The 24,486-nt window shown below is 37.1% G+C and overlaps 1 protein-coding gene across 3 annotated transcripts in view; it reads right to left on the bottom strand.

Annotated features, from left to right (window-relative positions):
• Positions 1 to 985: 985 nt before the first annotated feature.
• The window catches only part of QRSL1 (glutaminyl-tRNA amidotransferase subunit QRSL1), a 32,712-nt gene continuing 9,211 nt past the window's right edge, over positions 986 to 24,486 (bottom strand). Inside the window, exons 2-10 of one of the 3 annotated variants that reach the window (XM_029224296.1) lie at positions 23,862 to 23,960; positions 22,296 to 22,392; positions 19,829 to 20,005; positions 11,469 to 11,644; positions 11,273 to 11,385; positions 10,203 to 10,395; positions 9,549 to 9,666; positions 5,472 to 5,677; positions 986 to 2,839 (exon numbers count right to left, since the gene is read on the bottom strand). In XM_029224296.1, coding sequence (XP_029080129.1) covers positions 2,622 to 2,839; positions 5,472 to 5,677; positions 9,549 to 9,666; positions 10,203 to 10,395; positions 11,273 to 11,385; positions 11,469 to 11,644; positions 19,829 to 20,005; positions 22,296 to 22,392; positions 23,862 to 23,871 — 1,308 coding nt within the window. In that variant the 5' untranslated portion in view covers positions 23,872 to 23,960 and the 3' untranslated portion in view covers positions 986 to 2,621. Of the gene's footprint in view, positions 2,840 to 5,471; positions 5,678 to 9,548; positions 9,667 to 10,202; positions 10,396 to 11,272; positions 11,386 to 11,468; positions 11,645 to 19,828; positions 20,006 to 22,295; positions 22,393 to 23,861; positions 23,961 to 24,486 lie in introns of those variants that run through there. The other 2 variants (XM_029224294.1, XM_029224297.1) reach the window with 2 other exon arrangements.

Below are 24,486 nucleotides of genomic sequence, written 5' to 3'. Positions count from 1 at the left end.
CACTGCTTAAGTTATGAAATAACTGAGGAAAGCCTTCTACTTTAAACTGTCCTCTGGTGCTTCTAAACGCAATGAGTAAATTTTACCCTAGGCTCGCACAGGCAACACATATTTAGCCTCAGCATAATCAGATATTTGAGGAAAGGGAGGGAGAGTAAAAGTAGTTAATAAATGAAAGTTCGTAACAGAAACTATTGTGAAAATCCCATTAGTTTGTTCCCTTACTTAAACTGGAACAGGGTATGACACAGTTTACAGAATCCCCGAGGTCTACTTTTTGGTGCCCTGTAACCAGATCTCTTTTCACTGTTCTTTAGATCCTGTTCTAAAATCCTAAAGAAATTTCTTGTCCACTGTAGAAGGTGCAGGTGATTTCCTCATAGGAATCACCATCCTTTGTCATTTTTAGAAGCTCCTCTTCTGTACCATGCTGTCTTTTCTAGATGGCCCACAGTCCTGTGTTCCCAACAACCTGGTGTCAAATAGCCATTCGAATAGAACATTCTGCCTCCCTGGTTTCAAGCGATTTTCTTGGTAACGCTAAGTGTTGGTCAACACGGATCTGGCTTGGATTTGGCTGTGTGGTGTCAGGGTGCAAAGATTTGTGAACGCATCACATTTTTTCACTCTAGCAGTGCTTTGTTTCGCTGTCTTATCAAGGAACTCATCTTACACTTGCAGCCACCTTCGCCTTTCTGACGTGCTCTGCTGTGGCAGCCCTGTTGCTAACAATTTCAGGGTTTAATTAGCTGAGACATAGAAACCATTTTCCCCTTAAATTCCCAGACAGTGATTTGGCAAAATGAGATCTACTAGATTTAGGGTAAAGATGGAAAAGAGAGAACAGATTAGGTATCATTTCATGCTAGTTGGGTGTTATTACGTGAGAACAGTAAATGTTTCACTTCGTTATTTCCAGTTCAAATCGTTAGTGCAACTCAAGCAGAGATACAGGAATAAGAGAAATTACATAAATATTCTTTGAAAATTTTTTATTTTGAATTATACACACACAGAAAGACTGGGGCAAAGATTCATCTGCTTGCCATTTGCATTATACTAGCTCCCCCAACTAAGAGTTTTCTCGTGTTATAAAGTAAAGCAATTCTCTGTCATGAATTTCTTCCTTTTTCAGGGACTCACGTCAAAATATTTAAGAATGCTAGTGGGCCTACGGGCCTGGCACAGAAAACTTTTATGTAAAGTTTATCAGATAGAGTATTTGGGAGCGGGAGGATCCCAGGGGGAGAGAAAATTATTAATGAAAAGTACCAGGCAGGTTAAACTACCACCACTCAACATCCTAGTGGTTCTGGGAAGGTTCTGCCTATGTTTTTCCTTCAGGTCTTTCATATTTAGAAAGTACTTTTTTCTTACTAAACAAAGTGAATCTGTTAAATAATAATTCAGCTCCCCACTTATACTTATCAACAATAAACAAGTGTCAAATTAGAACACATGATAAATATGAGATGACAATGGTGTTCTGGCAAAGACAAATCCAACGATGAAACTTTATAGCGGGTAAACGTATGATTTTCATCAGATTTTTTTGTCAGATTCTGAATACATATTCCCGTTAATGCTTCTTTGTGCTCAAGGAGCCCAAAGAGAGAGCACTTGTAAAGAAAGTCAAGAGGGTAAGAAAACCATAAGGAATAGAGAATCTGGGGTAAGGGAGGAGGTCCACGGGCTTCTTCTCTTTGGCATCCTCACCAAATTATATACAAGTTTTTCATATGGGATCTTACTTGTGTATCTTGAAACTTTCTCACTAAAACCATGCTCCACTAGCTACCAAGTTTCGAGTCCAGTGTGGTTAGGTCACAACAAATGTCTCTATGGCATCACTGAGCTTGTTTGTGATCGAACTAGAATGAATTCAGTGTAACATGGAGTTACTCTGGCTCCTTGGCATGGGGCTCTGGAATGGCAGAAGTAAGATTTTAACTGTTAGCAGGAAAGGAAAAAAGTTCTCAGTCACTGCAGCTCTATTCTTAGAGAAGTGTCTGCACCTGGGGCTCTCCCCAGAGAGAGAGGCACACCCTTGTCTTGCAGGACTCTGGGCCCCAGCAGGTTGCACTTCCTCCTGTGCTCAGAGCTCCTCCTCTACCTGCTCTGCTCAGACTTAGGAGTGGATATTCCCATTTTACTGTTTTTGTGCATTTTTAACATCCGCTGATGCGGCCTCCACCGCATGATGAGTTGCCTGTCAGCTGGGCTGTCCAGGTTATCTCTGGAGGTACCACTTCCTGTTTGTGTTAGTGCTTTGGCTACAAAGATGTACAAGTTTTGAGAGGTTTACTAGTACTTACACTGCGTACAGTACAGTACTAGTACTGTAAGCAATGTTCTTTTTAATGAACATTTTTACAGAATGCATCATTTTTCAGGAACATGGGTCTTGTATTATAATAGAAATCCTGTACTTCGTTTATACTTAGTGGATGCTTAAGAAATGCTGACAGATTATTCATAAGTAATTAACTATATCACAAGAATTTTAAAAAGCGATTCCAAGGAATGACTGTGTTGACAGTGAACCAAATTGCAAGATCACTTGACTTTTCTAGAATATAAAATCTTTAAAAGTCATAATTTGCATGATATAGTTATCACTACTATTTTAGAGAAGCAGAAGCTAACTTTTCATTTTCAAAGATTGATGAACAATCATCCATTAGCTCCTGAAGCTGAATAACAGGAAACTGTACTTGTTTTTCAAACCATTTGGCAACTGTAAGAAGCTGCTGGTCACAAAATGCACGTCCAATAAACTGTAGTCCGATTGGCAACCCTTGGCTTGAGAGGGCCATAGGGACACTCACTGCTGGCAACCCTGAGGAAAAGAAAGAGACCCATTAAATGTTGATTAATTCTCCACCCTAAGATGCAGAGACCTCTTCCACTTTCCAGTGCCAGTAGGTACAAGACAAGGTTAATGAAAAAGAATCACAAAAATTATATGTATGCTTCTGTATCTTCCTTTGTTCATTTAATATCTTAGAAATCACTGTATATCTGTTCACAGAGACCTTCTTCATTCCTTTTTTATAGCTGCATAGTATTCCATCATGTGCTTTTACCATAATTTATTCAACCGTTCTTCTGTGGTTGGAGATTTTGGTTGTTTTCGGTATTTAGCTATTTCATGCCAAGTCCCAGTGAATTACCTTGTGTATTTTTCTGGTATTCCAGAACGTTTCTCAGCTGAAGAGGAACTGTTTCATCAAAAGATAAATGCATATGTAATTAGATATTTTGCCAACTTTCCCTCCAAAAAAGTTGTACCTTTTCAACTCCTATCAGCAAAATGAGTGTTTTCCTACAGCCTCACCTATAGAGTGTGTTGTTCAGGTTTTGAATTTTTGCCAATTTGTTAGATGAAAAATAGTAATTCAGGGTAGTTTTAATTTTAGTTTTGGGAAGAGAAAGTAGGACAGCCTGGGACATCTTGTTATGCCATAAAATAAGGAAGTTTTCAAAAATTAATGGGGGCTGGTCTAAAGGATACGCAACTGTTGGTTAAATTTGAGCATCAAAAATAATGACAGTTAATTACTTATAATACATTGAATTCTTTTAAAAAAAAGAAAGCTTTTTTAAAAATCATGTTTTCTTTTTTAAAATTATGTATTTTTTGGCTGCGTTGGGTCTTCGTTGCTGCTTGCGGGCTTTCTCTAGTTGCGGCGAGCAGGGACTACTCTTTGTTGTGGTACACAGGCTTCTCATTGCGGTGGCTTCTCTTGTTGCAGAGCACGGGCTCTAGCCGTGTGGACTTCAGTAGTGGCACATGGGCAGTTGTGGCACGCGGGCTCAGTAGTTGTGGCACGTGGGCTCAGTAGTTGTGGCTTGCGGGCTCTAGAGCGCAGGCTCGGTTATTGTGATGCACGGGCTTAGTTGCTCTGTGGTATGTGGGATCTTCCCAGACCAGGGCTCGAACCCATGTCCCCTGCACTGGCGGGCGGATTCTTAACCACTGCGCCACCAGGGAAGTCCCAGGAAAGCTGTTCTTTAGAGAAGGCTGCTAGCTAACATATGTAGAAGGAATGGTAGAATTAGAAAAGTCAGCATTTTGTAATTCTCTAAGTAATACTTAATTCAGGCAAGGATCATCAATAGATGCTAAAAGTGGGTTCAAGTTTATTGGGAAACACTGTCTCAAAGTATCACATCACCAACTGCTTACAACTGACAAAAGGAAAATGTGCCTTTATAAGGAAAATATCTGGTAGTTACTTCCTTAACCAAGGGATTAACGTAGCTTCCAAAAGTGGGACAAACTGATATTTAACTGTTCCTTGACATGAAGCATATGTAGTATTTGTACCAAAAATGTTTAACTCAACCTAATCATGAGGAAGCAGTCTGACAAATTCAGATTACAGATGGGATATCCTACAGGTCAAGTGGACTAGACTCCTCAAAAGAGTCAATGTCACTTAAAACAAAAATTTTAAAAGGTTGGGTATTTCTTATCAGTAACTATGCAGGCCAGAAGAAAGTGGCAGGGCATTTTTTAAGTGCTAAAGAAAAGAACTGTCAAATCAGAATCATATATCCAGCAAAAATAACCTTTAAAAATGAAAGGAAAATCAAGACATTCTCAGAAGAAAGCTAAGAGAACTGGTTGCCAGCAGACCTATTCTAAAAGAATGGCTAACTGTTCTCCAAACAGAAAGGATATGGTAAAACAAAGGATCTGATACATCAGGGAGAAATGAACACAGTAAATAAAAGTATAGATAGATAAATACAACAGACTTTTCCCTCTGCCCTTGAGTTTCCTTCATTATGTTTGATGATTAAAACAAAAATTGTAACAGTCTGATGTGGTTCAGACTGTTATATAACATACAGAGCTGGGGAACTGTTCTAGACTTTAAGAGATATCATAAACAGATATATCGGGGAAAACACCCTATAAAAGGCATTTTTGGTACAACTGAGGAAAGTTAAATATGAACTGTATTTGGAATATTATTGTATTTGTGTTAGTTTTCTTAGGTGTGATGATGGAATTGTGGTTATGTAGGAGAATGTCTTTATTCTTAGACGATTCATGCTAAAGTATTTAGGGGTGAAGTAACACGATGTTGAAACTTTCAAACTAATTCAAATAAAAGCTAAAAGTGTGTGTGTGTGTGTGTGTGTGTGTGTGTGAAAGAGACAGAGAGAGAGGAAGGAGAAAGCAAGTGAGGCAAAATGTTAACAAGGATGAATCCAAGCAAAGGACATATGGGTATTCATTATACGACTTCAACTTTTCTGTAGGTTTGAAAATTAATGTATGTGTGTGTGGTAAGTGCAAGCCTATAGACAGACGCACGCACACACAAACACACATTACCAAGCATTCCAGAAGGACAAGCTATTGCGTTTAGGGAGCAATCTAGCTAGAACCTAAGTCGAAGACCAGGGTGTCTACCTAAAAATTGAAGAAAACCAGAATGTTCTTGAGGGATCCTCACCTGCCATATTTACAGCCTGTGTAAAAAGATCATCCTGGGCACTTCGTGTTCTGTTGTCTTCTCTGATGAACTCTGTGTGTGGCACTGCCTCACTCAAGGTGGTAGGAGTTAGCAAGACATCCACTCCAGAGTTAAAAACATTCACAAAATCACGAGCAATGAGTCGTCTCACCTTCTGTGCTTTGACAAAATAATTCTCATAGTTTCTGTGGAAAAAAGTAGATGACACTTTAAGGGCTTTTTGTTATTTCTTTGAATCAATTCTCATGCATAAGGCTTGTTAAAAAAAAATAGATGACACTTTAAGGGCTTTTTGTTATTTCTTTGAATCAATTCTTATGCATAAGGCTTGTTAAAGAATCACTGGATTCTTGGCCTGTTGGAGCAGGCACCAGTAAGATTCCTAACAACACATAAAAATGAATTTTGCTCAACCGCACTGTTACTCTAAAAGTTTGTATATCTGGAATTAATTAAAAATCACCAGTAGATGCAATTCTGTACATATAATCACAAAATATTAACACTTCCAGGGACATCATTAAACCAGAACATTCATTTTCAGGTGAGGAAAATCAAGTGCATAGCAACTAAATGACTTTCTAAAGGCTGCAAAGATTGACAGGGGTAGAGGAAGGACTAGAACTTAGGTCTCTGGAGGCTCATTCCAATCCTTTCTATTATTGTAATGTCCTATTTCATCTATAGTTATAATTATTATAAGGACTCTGAAGTTTTGGAAAATTCTAACATGCCATCAGAATTAGACACTAGAAACTAGCAAGCTCTGGACACAGTAACTGGGGAAAGTATGCAGTGTTTGCAATTTTGTACTTTACAGACAGGTATAGCCCAGGAATGGAAATGTGAAATTCATGAAAAGATGTTTCAGGCCTGCCTGCTGAATGGGAGAAGATATTTGCAAATGCTATATCTGATAAGGGGTTAATATCCAAAACATGCAAAGAACTCATACAATTCAACATCAAAAAAATAAACCAATTAAAAAATGGGCAGAGGCCCAGAACAGACATTTTTCCGAAGAAGACATACAGATGTGCCAACAGGCACATGAAAAGATGCTCAACCTCTCTAATCATCAGAGAAATGCAATTCAAAAGTACAGTGAAGTATCACCTCACACCTTTCAGAATGGATATTATCAAAGACAACAGGGCTTCCCTGGTGGCGCAGTGGTTGAGAGTCCACCTGCCGATGCAGGGGACACGGATTCGTGCCCCGGTCTGGGAAGATCCCACATGCCGCGGAGCGGCTGGGCCTGTGAGCCATGGCCGCTGAGCCTGCGCGTCCGGAGCCTGTGCTCCGCAACGGGAGAGGCCACAACAGTGAGAGGCCCACATACCGCAAAAAAAAAAAAAAAAAAAAAGATAACAAATACTGGCAAGGATGCAGGAAAAAGGGAACCTTCGTGCACTGTTGGTGGGAATGTAAAGTGGTGCAGCCACTATGGAAAATGGTATGGCGATTCCTCAAAAAATTAAAAATAGAATTACCACACAGTGCAGTGATTCCACTCCTGGGTATTTATCCAAAGAAAACAGAAACACTAATTTGAAAAGATATATGCACCCTTATGTTCATTGCAGCATTATTTACAGTAGTTAAGATTTGGAAACCACCTAAAGTGTCCATCAGTAGATGAATGGATAAAGATGTAGTATCAATACATATAAAAAATGGAAAATTAGCCATAAAAAAGAATGAAATCTTGCCATCTGTGACAACATGGATAGACCTAGAGGGTATTATGCTAAGTGAAATAAGTCAGAGAAAGATACTGTATGATTTCACTTATCTGTGGAATCCAAAAAACAAATGAACAAACATAACTAACAGAAAGAGAGTCATAGATAAACAAACAGGTGGTTGCCAGAGAAGAGGGGGGTGAGGGGCAAGGAGAGACATAGGTGAAGGAGATTAAGAGTTATAAACTTTCAGGTATGAAATGTACAGTTTGGGGACTACAGTCAGTAATTATGTAATAGCTTTGTATGGTGACAGATGACAACTAGATGTATAATGGTGATCATTTTGAAATGCAGAGAAATATCAAATCACTTATGTTATGCACCAGGAACTAAAATAGTGTTGTAGGTCAATTGTACTTCAAAAACAAACTCGCAGAAAGAGAGATCAGATTTGTTGTTACCAGAGGCGGGGTGTGGAGGGAGGGGGAATTGGATGAAGGTGGTCAAAAGGTACAAACTTCCAGTTATAAAATAAATAAGTACTAGGGATGTAATGCACAACATGATAAATATAATTAACACTGTTGTATGTTATACATGAACGTTGATAAGAGAGTAAATCCTAAGAGTTCTCATCATAAGAAAAAAATTTTTTCTTCCTATTTCTTTAACGGTGTGTCTATATGAGATGACAGATGTTCACTAAACTAACTGTGGTAATAAAAAATAATAATAAAGGATATGGTTACTCCCCACCCGCCCCCAAAAGAAAAAATGCTTACTTTACTGAAAAGATTAAGGAATTAGCCAGACATAGGCGTGACTATAAGTCAATGATGCAAAAAAAGGGAAAAAGAAAATACTTCTTAGATCCTCCTGAAGCTGTTAATGAAGGTGGCAAAAGTATTAATCATTCTAACTTCAGTTTCCTCACCTGAAAAATGGATATAACAACTCCAATCTTTCTGAGGACCAAATACAATGAGATAAAAATGTGAAATTTTTTTATCCTGAAAAATGCTATAGAAATATCAGATGTCCTCATTATCATTTGACCACAGGATCTATAGGGAGATGAATGCAGGCATCACGTATAATTTACCCAACAGCTGATGGCTTAAATAATGTACTAACAATACCTTTTTATAAAAGAACAAATACTTCTATTAAACTTCTTCCTACTTTAAATATGGTTCGAAAGCCCAACTTCTACTTCCATCAATGATGGGAATATTAGGGATGGATTTACTCTGCCATTTTAAACAACCGAAAACTAGACAAAATGAAACCACCATTTTCAGACATTAGAAAACATTAGAAGGGAAGCAAATAAAGCCCTTTGATTTCCCCATTAATCAAATAATAATTTTAGTTTTTGTTTTCCAGCTTTATTGAAATAATTGACTATAAAATTGCTGTGTGTAAATACATATATATATATATATATATATATATATACACACATGCACACACACATACAATGGAATATTATTCACTATTACATATATATATACACACACACACACCATATTTTCTTTGTCCATTCATCTGTTGACGGACACTTAGGTTGTTTCCATGTCTTGGCTACTGTGAATAATGCTTTGAGGCAGTGATTTCTTTCCTTCAGATATATACCCAGAAGTGGGATTTCTGGATCACATGGTAATTCTATTTTTAATTTTGGGGGGAATCTCCATACTGTTTTTCATAGTAGCTGTTCAAATAGTATCTTTGGAAAAAGTAATCCTAACTATTGGCCCTGAGGAGATGCACAGATGAATAAAATGCTATGTATGTATGTATGTATCTATCTATCTATGGGATATAGAGCAAAACCCCAGGAAGCTATCGGTACAACCACTCTTGCTTTTTCACACTTCTCACGTCCTCTTAGACAGACCTGGTAGTATGGAAGATGAATCCTATTCACAAGATGGTGAACAAACTTATACCAAAGTCATAGTAATTTAAAATTCTTTTTTGGAGCAAACAGATACATGATGCAAGGGAAAACTAAGTTGATTCACTATGTTTTTTAAGAGACACCAGTGTAACTTCCTGCTTAAGGCTCTCAGAGCAGTAAGACAATGTGGCAATAATAAGGGACATTTAATGAGGCTAAAATCCTTCAGGGCTTCCTACTTAGCCTGTACTAATCATTCAGCTAGAGCATCAATGATTTGGTTTGTTTTTGAATAACCAGGAGCCAAAAGTACCATAAATGGGCCTTTAATTATGATTTCTAATTTAAATCATAAGGATTTTGCTTCCTTAGCAAATATCTCAACTTATAAGACTTGACAGACATGCTACTACTTTACTATGGAGTTTTCAAGAATGGGGAAAATTCCTAAGCTGATTATCTTACTCTTTTAATAAGAAAAAGTTTCCTGAGAGGATTCTTCCTCTCACCACATCATTGAAGCCTTCTCGTCTGGTGGCAGCATACATGGCTTCAGTAGACACATCAGTGTCACATCTGTGACCTGATAACAAAAAACAGACAAAAACCCACAAAACATTAATTGAAAAGGAAGTAAAGTTTTGGCTGAAAAGCAGGTCTAGATTCACATTTGTGACCAATACTAAAATTTCATACGATTGACCTTAATGGTTTCTCTTTTTTATCTGCCTTTGGACTGACTGACTTGTCAGGAAGCAAGGAGAAAACGATAATGAAGAGGGAAACTTCAGTTGTTCACTCCCTCATTCATTCATTCATTTTATTCAGATGTTTACTGAGCTCCTACTCTGTGCCAGGTACCACACTGTATGGACTGATAATACAAAGCTAAAATACTCTACCTTCAAGATACTCACAGTCCAGAGGGTGAGCTGAAGATACAGAGATATGATGAATAGTGTGACTATAATGCTAAAATGACAAAGGTAAAAGGATTCACTGATTTACTTCTCTAAATCTTAACATTATCCCTGGCAATAATATATTTTGCTACTAATAAACGAACCTTTCAAATGTTTGAGACAACTTCCTTAAAAATCCAAAACACAGGCAACTTACCATATTCTAGCCCATCAAATCTTGCCATATTCGACGCCACTTCCGATGTACACAATACGTGGTAGCAGACAATTGAGTAACTGGTGTGGGGCAGGGACACTTCAATTACTTTGGCCCCCTCAGACTCAAAGAGATTAGCAGCTTTGGACCAAAGAGATTGTACTTCACTCGACAATTCTGGTGTAAGATATTCCTTATTGGAAAAAGTCAAAATACAGAAATTAGAATATCTGTATAGATGGTGTTATAAAAATTTGTACTCTAGAAACTTTGGCACTACATTAGAACATCTGATTAAATTGCTAGCAGGTAGCTAGAAAGACTGAACTAATTTAACAGTGCTTATGGCATGACAAGATACTGTGAGCTCGATATAATAATATTAAAGATTGGAGATCTGGTTGGAGAACTTATATTTGTTAAATGTTCATTATATATCAGGCACTCTGCTAGATACTATCCAAAGGTTCTCTCATTTAATGCTTTTAACAGTCTTACGATGTAGGTATTATCATCCTTCTTTTTATTAATGAAAAATATTGAGACTAGAGAAGTTAACTAACTTTCCTAACGTTACATAGCAGGTAAGTAGAGGATCCAGGATTCTCAACTAAGTCTGTTTCTCTCTAAATCCTTAAAAGTAGGCACACCTATTACCTTAATTGAAGATGTTAAAGATTTAAAGATTTTACAGTATTTCTCTACAGCAGTGGTCTCAAATGGGGGCAGTTTCCTCTCCTCTTCCTCTCAACCAGGGCATATCCGGTAACATCTGTAGACAGTTTTGCTAGTGGGGCAGTGGTGGTGGTGGGGATGCTACCTCTAGGGTTAGAGGCCAGCGATGCTGCTCAACATCTTACAATGCACAGCACAGTCTCCCAGAACAAAAAATTATTGCTAAGCTCAAAGTTAAAATTTTAAAAGGTTAGTAATTTAACATATCTATTTTCATGTGCTCAGGTCACATATCTAATAAAAGTGGCAGAGCAGGGCTTCAAACCCAACCAGTCTGTTTCCCAAGTCTGTGCTCTGTATTTGACTTGACAGTACTTTTGTAAAGAGAGACTTACCTTCGGAATTCCTATACATAGTTTGCTCATATCTGTCAAACTGGGAAGCGTAAATGGTTTAACAGGATCTTGAATTGTGGTAGAATCTTTGGGATCATGCCCAGCTAGTATACCTGTAAGTAGGAATATTTATGAGTGACAGACACAGTACTGAAGTGAAATAATGTTTTGAAACTATATGGAATCGTTTAAATACCCAACACAATGGCTGCATCATCCACACATCTGGTTAAGATTCCTGGCACATCCATTGAATTCACCAGGGGAATGAGGCCATGACGAGAAACTAAGCCGTAGCTAGGTTTCAAACCAACAACCCCACAGTGGGCAGCTGGATTTCTGGTTGATCCTCCTGTATCTGATCCTAAAGCCCTGAAATTTAAATGAAATTCTCTTTAGCAGGATAATATATCTCTAATTATATTTGAAATCTATCTTTTAAAATGTATATTGAAAAAATGTATTTCCTCCTGATTTTACAAAAAATAAAACGTGCTCATCTCAGAGAATTTTTTTTTTTTTTTTTTTTGTGATACGCGGGCCTCTCACTGTTGTGGCCTCTCCCGTTGTGGAGCACAGGCTCCGGACGCGCAGGCTCAGCGGCCATGGCTCACGGGCCCAGCCGCTCCATGGCATGTGGGATCTTCCCGGACTGGGGCACGAACCCGTGTCCCCTGCATTGGCAGGCGGACTCTCTACCACTGTGCCACCAGGGAAGCCCCAGAGAATTCTTAAAATACAGAGAACTGTAAAGATGTAACAAAATATTCCACCACCCTGAGGCAAACACTGTTAACATTTTGGCATAGTAACTTCGTCTTTTTTTTTTTTTTTAACATCTTTATTGGAGTATAATTGCTTTACACTGGTGTGTTAATTTCTGCTTCATAACAAAGTGAATCAGTTATACATATACATATGTTCCCATACCTCTTCCCTCTTGCGTCTCCCTCCCACCCTCCCTATCCCACCCCTCTAGGTGGTCACAAACCACCGAGCTGATCTCCCTGTGCTATGCAGCTGCTTCCCACTAGCTATCTATTTTACATTTGGTAGTATATATAAGTCCATGCCACTCTCTCACTTCATCCCAGCTTACCCCTTTCCCTCCCCGTGTCCTCAAGTCCATTCTCTATGTCTGCGTCTTTATTCCTCTCCTGACCCTAGGTTCTTCAGAACCATTTTTTTTTTAGATTCCATATATATGTGTTAGCATACGGTATTTGTTTTTCTCTTTCTGACTTACTTCACTCTGTATGACAGGCTCTAGGTCCATCTACCTCACTACAAATAACTCAATTTCGTTTCTTCTTATGGCTGAGTAATATTCCATTGTATATATGTGCCACATCTTCTTTATCCATTCATCTGTTGATGGACACTTAGGTTGCTTCCCTGTCCTGGCTATTGTAAATAGAGCTGCAATGAACATTTTGGTATATGACTCTTTGAATTGTGGTTTTCTCAGGGTATATGCCCAGTAGTGGGATTGCTGGGTCGTTTGGTAGTTCTATTTCTAGTTTTTAAGGAACCTCCATACTGTTCTCCATAGTGGGTGTATCAATTTACATTCCCACCAACAGTGCAAGAGGGTTCCCTTTTCTCCACACCCTCTCCAGCATTTACTCTTTCTAGATTTTTTGATGATGGCCATTCTGACGGGTGTGAGATGGTATCTCCTTGTAGTTTTGATTTGCATTTTTCTAATGATTAATGATGTTGAGCATTCTTTCATGTGTTTGTTGGCAATCTGTATACCTTCTTTGGAGAAATGTCTATGTAGGTCTTCTGCCCATTTTTGGATTGGGTTGTTTGTTTTTTTGATATTGAGCTGCATGAGCTGCTTGTAAATTTTGGAGATTAATCCTTTGTTAGTTGCTTCATTTGCAAATATTCTCTCCCATTCTGACAGTTGTCTTTTCGTCTTGTTTATGGTTTCCTTTGCTGTGCAAAAGCTTTTAAGTTTCATTAGGTCCCATTTGTTTATTTTTATTTCCATTTCTCTAGGAGGTGGGTCAAAATGGATCTTGCTGTGATTTATGTCATAGAGTGTTCTGCCTATGTTTTCCTCTAAGAGTTTGATAGTGTCTGGCCTTACATTTAGGTCTTTAATCCATTTAGAGCTTATTTTTGTGTATGGTGTTAGGGAGTGTTCTAATTTCATACTTTTACATGTACCTGTCCAGTTTTCCCAGCACCACTTATTGAAGAGGCTGTCTTTTCTCCCCTGTATATTCTTGCCTCCTTTATCAAAGATAAGGTGACCATATGTGCGTGTGTTTACCTCTGGGCTTTCTATCCTGTTCCATTGATCTATATTTCTGTTTTTGAGCCAGTACCATACTGTCTTGATTACTGTAGCTTTGTAGTATAGTCTGAAGTCAGGGAGCCTGATTCCTCCAGCTCCATTTTTCGTTCTCAAGATTGCTTTGGCTATTCGGGGTCTTTTGTGTTTCCATAAAAATTGTGAAAATTTTTGTTCTAGTTCTGTGAAAAATGCCAGTGGTAGTTTGATAGGGATTGCATTGAATCTGTAGATTGCTTTGGGTAGTAGAGTCATTTTCACAATGTTGATTCTTCCAATCCAAGAACATGGTATATCTCTCCATCTGTTTGTATCATCTTTAATTTCTTTCATCAGTGTCTTATAATTTTCTGCATACAGGTCTTTTGTCTCCTTAGGTAGGTTTTTATTTTTATTTTTTCTTATTTATTTATTTATTTATTTATGGCTGTGTTGGGTTTTTGTTTCTGTGCGAGGGCTTTCTCCAGTTGTGGCAGGCGGGGGCCACTCTTCATCGCGGTGTGTGGGCCTCTCACTATTGCGGCCTTGTTGCGGAGCACAGGCTCCAGACGCGCAGGCTCAGTAGTTGTGGCTCACGGGCCTAGTTGCTCCGCGGCATGTGGGATTTTCCCGACCAGGGCTCGAACCTGTGTCCCCTGCATTGGCAGGCAGATTCTCAACCACTGCGCCATCAGGGAAGCCCTCCTTAGGTAGGTTCATTCCTAGATATTTTATTCTTTTTGTTGCAGTGGTAAATGGGAGTGTTTTCTTAATTTCACTTTCAGATTTTTCATCACTAGTGTATAGGAATGCCAGAGATTTCTGTGCATTAATTTTGTATCCTGCTACTTTACCAAATTCATTGATTAGCTCTAGTAGTTTTCTGGTAGCATCTTTAGGATTCTCTATGTATAGTATCATGTCATCTGCAAACAGTGACAGCTTTACTTCTTCTTTTCCAATTTGGATTCCTTTTATTTCTTTTTCTTCTCTAATTGCTGTGGCTAAAACTTCCAAACTATGTTGAATAATAGTGGTGAGAGTGGGCAACCTTGTCTTCTTCCTGATCTTAGTGGAAATGCTTTCAGTTTTTCACCATTGAGGATGATGTTGGCTGTGGGTTTGTCATATATGGCCTTTATTATGTTGAGGAAAGTTCCCTCTATGCCTACTTTCTGCAGGGTTTTTATCATAAATGGGTGTTGAATTTTGTCGAAAGCTTTCTCTGCATCTATTGAGATGATCATATGGTTTTTCTCCTTCAATTTGTTAATATGGTGTATCACGTTGATTGATTTGCGTATATTAAAGAATCCTTCCATTCCTGGAATAAACCCCACTTGATCATGGTGTATGATCCTTTTAATGTGCTGTTGGATTCTGTTTGCTAGTATTTTGTTCAGGATTTTTGCATCTATGTTCATCAGTGATATTGGCCTGTAGTTTTCTTTCTTTGTGACATCTTTGTCTGGTTTTGGTATCAGGGTGATGGTGGCCTTGTAGAATGAGTTTGGGAGTGTTCCTCCCTCTGCTATATTTTGGAAGAGTTTGAGAAGGATAGGTGTTAGCTATTCTCTAAATGTTTGATAGAATTCGCCTGTGAAGCCATCAGGTCCTGGGCTTTTGTTTGTTGCAAGATTTTTAATCACAGTTTCAATTTCAGTGCTTGTGATTGGTCTGTTCATATTTTCTATTTCTTCCTGGTTCAGTCTCGGCATGTTGTGCATTTGTAAGAATTTGTCCATTTCTTCCAGGTTGTCCATTTTATTGGCATAGAGTTGCTTGTAGTAATCTCATGATCCTTTGTATTTGTGCAGTGTCAGTTGTTACTTCTCCTTTTTCATTTCTAATTCTATTGATTTGAGTCTTCTCCCTTTTTGTCTTGATGAGTCTGGCTAATGGTTTATCAATTTTGTTTATCTTCTCAAAGAACCAGCTTTTAGTTTTATTGATCTTTGCTATCATTTCCTTCATTTCTTTTTCATTTATTTCTGATCTGATCTTCAAGTCTTTTTTTTAATGAATTTTTCTTTCACCGTTCAGGTCATTCTATAATCATAAGTTTCCATCTCTTTTTTGCTTATCATGAGACTTTTACTATGTCATTAAAATTACTGAAAATTTAAAATATGTATAATACTCTATCATATCAATTGGCAATTCCCAACTGATTCCCATTTTTAAAGTCCATTCTCTTATCCATATACATACAAATCTTTCTTTTAAGTTCTTTATTTTCTAAATTGAAGTATAGTTGATTTACAGTGTTGTGTTAATTTCTGCTGTACAGCAAAGTGCCTCGATTATACACATATATACATTCTGTTTTTTATTCTTTTCCATTATGGTTTATTCCAGGATATTGGATATAGTTCCCTGTGCTATACAGTAGGACCTTATTGTTTATCCATTCTATATGTAATAGTTTGCATCTACTAACCCCAAACTCCCAATCGATCCCTTCCCCTCCCCACCTCCCCCCTGGCAACCACAAGTCTGCTCTCTTTGTGTGTGAGTCTTTCTGTTTCGTAGTTAGGTTCATTTGTGCCATATTTTAGATTCCACATATAAGTGATATCATATGGTATTTGTCTTTCTGACTTACTTCACTTAGTATGATAATCTCTAGTTGTATCCATGTTGCTACAAATGGTATTACTTCATTCTTTTTTATAGCTGAGTAGTATTCCATTATATACATGAATTTTCTTTATCCATTCATCTGTTGATGGACATTTAGGTTGTTTCCATGTCTTGGCTATTGTGAATAGTGTTGCAGTGAACACAGGGGTGCATGTAACCTTTTGAATTATAGTTTTGTCTGAATATATGCCCAAGAGTGGGATTGCTGGATCATATAGTAATTCTATTTTTAGTTTTCGGAGAAACTTCCATACTGTTTTCCACAGTGGCTGCACCACCTTACATTCCTACTAACAGTGTAGGAGGGTTCCCTTTTCTCCACACCCTCTCCAGCATTTGTTATTTGTAGACTTTTTAATGATGGCCATTCTGACCAGTGTGAGGTGGTGTGGTACCTCACTGTAGTTTTGATTTGTGTTTCTCTAATAATTAGTGATGTTGAGTATCTTTTCATGTGCCTATTGGCCATCTGTATGTCTTCTTTAGAGAAATGTCTATTTAGGTCTCCTGCCAGTTTTTTGATTGGGTTGTTTGTTTTTTTGATATAGAGCTGTATGAGCTGTTTGTACATTTTGGATATTAAGCCCCTTTTGGTTGCATCGTTTGCAAATATTTTCTCTTATTCCAAAGGTTTTCTTTTTGTCTTATGGTTTCCTTTGCTGTGCAAAAGCTTGTAAGTTTGATTAGGTCCCACTTGTTTATTTTTGTTTTTATTTCTATTGCCTTGGGAGACTGACCTAAGAAAACACTGGTACAATTTATACACATACAAATCTTATATCTTCTTTTAATGGCAATTTTATAATATGCTTTTACAAACTAAACACACCCCTCCCAGAAATTCAGATACAGCCATTCTACTACCTTATTTAGAATCACGGCTAGAAATGTATTTTAAGCTATTTAAACATTTATGTTGTTGCCAGCTAGAATAACTGCATAATAAAGTACTTGTAGGGAATTCCCTGGTGGTCCAGTAGTTAGGACTTTGTGCTTTCACTGCCGAGGGCCTGGGTTTGATCCGTGGTTGGGGATCCCACAAGCCATGCAGTGCAGCAATCAATCAATCAATAAAGTACTTTGTAATAAACACCTTTAAACATAAATCTTTGTCCATATATCTGATTAAATTTTAGGCTAGCTTCCAAGAAGTAGAGTTAATGGATCAAAAGGTCTACCTGTCATTATGAGTTCTTAATATATTTTGTCAAATTACTTGTCAGAAAGGTTATGCCAATTTATATTCCCAATTTTAGTGAATTGGATTTTTTTATGTTTCATTATCACTGAATACTAGCAGCTCTTAAAATTTGGTTAATTTGATAACCAAAAGCTTTGCTAATGTGCATTTTTGAATAATTTTTCACATCTATTTGTATTTGCATTACCCAACTATGAAGTGTCTGTTCATTTCTTTGCTTAGTTATCTATATAGGCTATGTTTTTCTTATTAAAAAAAAAAAAACCTTGAGGACATTATGCTAAGTGAAATAAGTGAGTCACAAAAGCACAAATACTGTACAATTTCACGTGTATGAGGTACCTAGAGTGGTCAGATTCACAGTGACAGAAAGTAAAAGAGTGGTGGCCAGGGGCTGGAGAGGTGGGGGGAGGGCAAATGGGAGGCTATTGTTTAAGTGGTATAGAGTTTAAGTTTTGCAAATGAAACAAGTTCTGGAGACTGGCTGTGTGATAATGTGGATGTACTTAACACTACAGAATTGTACACTTAAAAATAGTTAAGATGAGAAATTTTGTTATGTATATTTTACCACAATTAAAAATTTAAAAATTTTAACTATTTCAGGAAAAAAGGTTTTTCTGATTAGAAAAGTGTAATGTCTACTGTAAAAATTAAAATATTTTATAACTATATGATCTATAAAGTGAAATTTCTCTTATAATCACTGCCCCCATAATCTGTTATCACTTTTTATATATATTTATCCAGACACTTCCATGCAACTAACATATATACATATGTAATTATTATTTTTAACAGAAATAAGGCATACTATACATACTGTTCTGCAACTTGTTATGTATAATTATTACTTTTAACAGAAATAAGGTCATACTGTACATACTGTTCTGCAACTTGTTCTCCACTTAACAGTGTATTTTGGATTTCTTCCCATGTCACCACATAGCACTCTAAATCATTCTTTTTAGTGGTTGCATAGTATCAACACTCCTAGAATCTTCCTGTTTTAAAAACTATTATAAAAGAAACAAATCAATAGGGGGGAAAACAAATCAGAACACCTGATGGTTTGGGACCCATTCAACCTGGAGTTACTTTGGGTCTGTGCCTCTCTTGAGTACACCCAGAGTGAAGCTTTGGACTGAACAAGGCTCCTACGTGTCACATGGCCCTTGTGCTCTACAGAAAATGCAAATTAGATTGTCTTTCTTACCAAGTCCACTTGAGCCACAAAATCAGACTGCTGCTTTCACAATTTCTAAAAGGACACATTTTCTTATTAGGATTCCCTGATGTCTGGGTAAAAGTAAAACCTACATTTCCATAGGAATTATGTGTCAAAATGCCATCTTCTCAAAGCACATTCAGAAAGATGAACACTAAGTGGGGTGAGGAGGATAGAAAAAAGCCCCTAATCTTGCAACCCTTGCTTGTCAGAACTCTCATTAATATTAATGTGGTGCTATAAAATTCCACAGAGATAAAATGAAATGCTTTTACTTGTTAACAAGATTTCAGGGAAACTTAAAAACCTGTAGAATCTAAATCTCCATAGCTCTAAAAAATATAAATCATTTATTGATTGCAATGCCTCAGAAAGAGCTTAGTTTCAGTGGATAATTAAGGAGAGATAAAATACACATAGTACTGCTAAAGAAAACATTCTATTTGGTTAAATTGAGACCAATAAAATAAATATAATAACAGCAATATTTATTTACTCTTTAGATGGTTAATAAATGCTTTACAAATGGGACTTAAGACAAAAGCAGTGATTGATGGATTCTTTCCAAATACAAGCTATGACAGTTGAACAAATAACCTCCCTACAAATTTGAAAAAATTTTATGTACTTATATACATTTTTAGTTGTAGGTTTAGAAAAACACTATTTAATATATTCTATTGATACATATTAGGAATATTTTCTTCCTCCCTCCCTCCCTCCCTTCTTTCTTTCCTTCCTTTTTTTTTTCTTAAGTCAGATTTAGCTGAAGGAAAAACCATAGCTAACAATTTAGTTCAGCAGCACTCGACTAAAGCCAAGGTATGTTAGTCTCTAAATATCTGTACAATCAGTGAGCAGATACCCAAATAAATTATTTAAAAATGAAATTCAATGAAGTCTATTTAAGCTAACTGGTTTATTCTGTAAAATCATGTTTTTAAGAGGACCATATACTGTAGAGGAAGAGTTTAAATGCTGTCTTAAATTGAAGTTAAATGTATAGAATACACATAAGTGTACCATAAAGTTGAGTGTATTTAAGATATAATTTTGATACACCATTGAGCACAAATAGCTCAGTAAAGGGAAATAAAAATACCAAGGTATGAACGACTCTATTGTTGAATTTTGTGTATGGTTTATGACTATTTGTATTAGGTTGGGTTTTTAAAGTACAGATAGTAAAAAACATCTTACGCAAAGCACGTGAACGCTGACACAGCCGCCGCGCTCCCTCCTGAGCTTCCTCCAGTTATGAGCCAATGTGAATCCTCATTCTCACCATGAGACTTCTGCTTCCTCTTTTCTCTATATTGTTTTGAATAACTCCAGGGGTTTTTAACTGGTCCAAATATGCCATCTGTGCTTCCAGATCTGAGATGAAGAAGTGAAGCAAGATATCTTAATACAATTCATTTTATGTAAAATTTTCATCTCCTGATTGTATTATTTGCTTCTGACACTGTATAATCCACTATAACTTGAATTAGAAAAGGTAGGAAGCCTGCTTAGATGTACCTTTCTTTAATTAGACAGTTGAGGAGGTGAAGGAAGGGAAGTAAAAGCATTTGTGGTGGAAAGTAGGAAAAAACTAGTCTGCTAAGAAAAGAAAATTTTTATCCCAATTGATCATCTAATTCAGCTTAGGATGATTTCCTTCGTAAATTAAGGTCTTCCAGTTGAAGAGTGTCACAAAACATCCAAACAGTTAACAAGTAGTCTTTTGAAGGAATTTCTCTGTTAATCAGAAGTTTTAAGAGGCAAATTCTCCGGTGGTCCAGTGGTTAGGACTCTGCACTTCCACTGCAAGGGGCAACTAGGATCCACCCCTGGTCGGGGAACTAGGATCCCACATGCCGCGTGGGGAAGCCAAAAAAATTTTTTTTTTAATAAAAATAAATTTAAAAAGTCAATTACATTTCTATAAACGAACAATGTTAAACAATTAGAAATTGAAAAGAAAGCACCATTTTCTATAACATTAAAAAAACATGAAATAGGGCTTCCCTGGTGGCGCAGTGATTGAGAGTCCACCTGCCGATGCAGGGGACATGGGTTCGTGCCCCAGTCTGGGAGGATCCCACATGCCGCAGAGCGGCTAGGCCCGTGAGCCATGGCCACTGAGCCTGCGCATCCGGAGCCTGTGCTCCGCAACGGGAGAGGCCACAACAGTGAGAGGCCCGCGTACCGCAAAAAACAAACAAAAAAAACATGAAATACTTGGAGATATATCAAATGTGCAAGATTTATATACAGAAATCATAAAAACATTGCTGAGAAAAATTAAACTCTAAATAAATGGAAAGATATACAGAATTCATAGGTCAGAAGGCACATATTAAGATGTCAATTTTCTACAACTTGATCTATAAATTCAATACCACCACAATCAAAATCCTATCAAGCTTCTCTGTAGAAATTAGTAAGCCAATTCTAAACCTTATATGGAAACGCAAAGGATCTAGCATACGTAAAATAATTTTGAAGAGGAACAACAAAGTTGAAGAACTCTTATTACCTAATTTCAAGGCTTACTATAAAGCTACAATAATCAAGATAGCATGATACTGGATACACAGATCAAAACAGAATCCAGAAATGAACCTATATATGTGTTCAACTGATTTTTTAAAAATTAATTTATTTATTTTTGGCTGCATTGGGTCTTTGTTGCTGTGCGCGGGCTTTCTCTAGTTGCAGCGAGCGGGAGCTACTCTTCATTGCAGTGCACAGGCTTCTCATTCCGGTGGCTTCTCTTGTTGGGGAGCACAGGCTCTAGGCACACGGGCTTTAGTAGTTGTGGCTCGCAGGCTCAGTAGTTGTGGCGCACAGGCTTAGTTGCTCTGGGGCACATGGGATCTTCCGGGACCAGGGCTCAAACCCGGGACCGCTGCATTGGCAGGCGGATTCTTAACCACTGCGCCACCAGGGAAGCCCCTGTTCAACTGATTTTTGACAAAGGAATCAAAGTAATTTAATTTGAATTCTTATACAAATAGTCCCAGATCTATAGGACAGACATATGTAAAAAAAAACTGAACTCTGGCTTTCTTCATATCATGTACAAAATAATTAACTCAACTGGATCACAAGTTTAAATGTAAGAACTGAAACTATAAAACTTCTAGGAGAAAACATAGGATAAAAACCTTTATGACCTTGGGAAAGGTAACAATTTCTTTGAAAAGACAAAAACACAAGTCATTAAATGATGAACTGGACTTCATCAAAATTAGAAACTTTCACTCTTTGAAAGGCATGTTCAGAGAATGCAAAGACAAGCCAGAGATTCAGAGAACATATTTTCAAATCACCTATCTGATAATAGACCTGAATCCAGAATATATGGAAAAAACTATTATAACTCAGTAAGAAGACAACCCAACTTTTAAAAAAGGGCAAAAGATTTGAATAGAAACTTCACTGAAGATATATGGGAGCAAAATAAACACATGGTGTTTAACATCGTTAGTCATCAGGGAAATGCAAATTAAAACTAAAATGAGATATGACCTATTAGCAGAACATAATTTCATGGAGGGTCAGAGAAACTGGCATTAGAGTCCTCAAGAAATCACCTCACTACTTTTAGGTACCTACACTTAATGAAATTAAAGATACAGATGAAAGAAATACAAGAAGAGAAAATTTCAATTTTACTTACCCCATAGCAAACTCATCTAAGTTTGTTTTTCCCATTAGTAGAGCTCCCTGATCCAACAACTTCTGAACTACTGTAGCATTGTAAGGTGGTACATAACCTGAAAAAAATTCAGTTATTTTCTTCTTTTTTTTAAAAAATTGAGGTATAATTGATTTACAATGTTATATTACAGGTGTACAACATAGTGATTCAAAAATTTTATAGATTATACTCCATTTAAAGTTATTATAAAATGTTGGAATTTTATTATAAAATTCCCTGTGCTGTATAATATATTCTTGTAGCTTATTTTATACACAGTAGTTTGTACCTCTTAATCCCCTCCCCTACCTTGCCCCTGTCCTCTTAAAAATTCAGTAATTTTTATCATAGGAAAGAAAACAGGGAACATGTAAATCATATACAAGAAACAAAATTTTAAACTGCAATTAAGCAATTCATATTGACATGTTAATTATTCCTAATTTAAGTAGTAGGTTGTACTTTCTTCTGAAAGTTAATTTTTTCTACTGCTAATTGCTATATGTTTTCCAAAGAAAGTCTATATATTCTGTCTTTACATCCTAAAACTATTGACTTTTAACAGTTAGTACCACAAAGTATTGAATGAGATGTACCCAATTCATTTGAAACTAATCACAAATCATTATTTTGCTCATTGTACTTGACTTTCTCCTCTCAGATGTGCAAATACCATGGTAATTTTTATCTATTTCCAGCAGGAATAGATCTTCATTGTCAATTAAAATTTCCTGTATCTAGTGTATATTCCCAGACAATTAACAAGTTTACCTATCAGAGGAACTTGGGGTATACACCTCATAGAATGTTAGTTTTAGTGCATAGTACCCTAAATATGCTTTTTCCATTTCTTTTTCCTCCTTGGATCCAAATATCTTGATAAATATGATTCCTTTTTGACCTACTAAACTTTAAAAAATAAAACTAAGCTTCACTATACTAAGTATAGTGATAGATGGAGGAGTCAGGAGATAAAAATAACCAGACAGGGCTTCCCTGGTGGCGCAGTGGTTGAGAGTCCGCCTGCTGATGCAGGGGACATGGATTCGTGCCCGGGTCCGGGAAGATCCCACATGCCGCGGAGCGGCTGGGCCTGTGAGCCATGGTCGCTGAGCCTGCGCGTCTGGAGCCTGTGCTCCGCAACGGGAGAGGCCACAACAGTGAGAGGCCCGCGTACCGCAAAAAAAAAAACCAGACAGTAGATGCTAATAAATCCTCATACCATTTGCAAAAGAGGGGGAATGACAGCCACTTTATACTTATTTCTGTGTTACCAACGAGTGGGTGTTAGAGGTCACTTAGCATGTTTGTGATCAGTTATCAAGTCTTCCTAAGTAGGATGCATCCATTAAGCAGGCCTACCCCTGAAGAATAATTTTGCATTCTGAAAGAGCAAATAGTAAAAAGGTAATATTCTACCCTAAGTTATTTCCTTTGCAAATATAATCAGTCTGAGAATATCTTTGTGCTTTAGTGTCTTATCTTTAATTTAAACTGAAAAATACCTAGTTTTATAAAACAATGCTCTGGTCAGTTAAACTTTACCTTTCAGCATGTTTGAGGCACATGTTGTCTCAATGCCGGCCGTGCTAAAGTTGTCTTTTACCGCAACAGGAATTCCATCTAAATCCCCAAGTGAGTGACCTGCATTAAAAAGCCAAAAGAATAGAAGAAATACTGGATTGGCCAAAAGGTTTGTTTGGGTTTTTTCATAGCATCTTATGGGAAAAGCCAAATGAACTTTTTGGCCAACCCAGTATCTAATTCAAAATACAGACATTAATAACAGTTATTAAAATAACTACTAGTTTTTGCTAAAGATACGTCTTCAGAAATCAAATTTGTGTTAGAAATTATTACAGTTGGACATTATACCCGTTAGCCTCATTTTTATTATACCTCATGGCCAGTTCTTTTTTTGAAAAAAAAAAAGTATGTATGTATATATTTATTTATATTTTAAAATTTTTTGGCCATGCCGGCTGGCTTGCAGGATCTTAGCTCCCCGACCAGGGACTGAACGTGGGCCCCCAGCAGTGGAAGCTTGGAGTTCTAACCACTGGATCGCCAGGGAATTCCCCAGTTCTTTAAATAAGGGAATTTTTTATGTTTAAAGCTCCACTTGCCAAATGGAGACTGCTACATCCAATTAAACTCTTTCTCTTGGGAT

This window comes from Monodon monoceros, unplaced genomic scaffold (assembly GCF_005190385.1).
Source record: "Monodon monoceros isolate NGI ecotype Baffin Bay Population unplaced genomic scaffold, NGI_Narwhal_1 Super_Scaffold_15, whole genome shotgun sequence".
Taxonomy (NCBI): domain Eukaryota; kingdom Metazoa; phylum Chordata; class Mammalia; order Artiodactyla; family Monodontidae; genus Monodon; species Monodon monoceros.
This window is presented reverse-complemented; position numbering and strand designations above follow the sequence as displayed.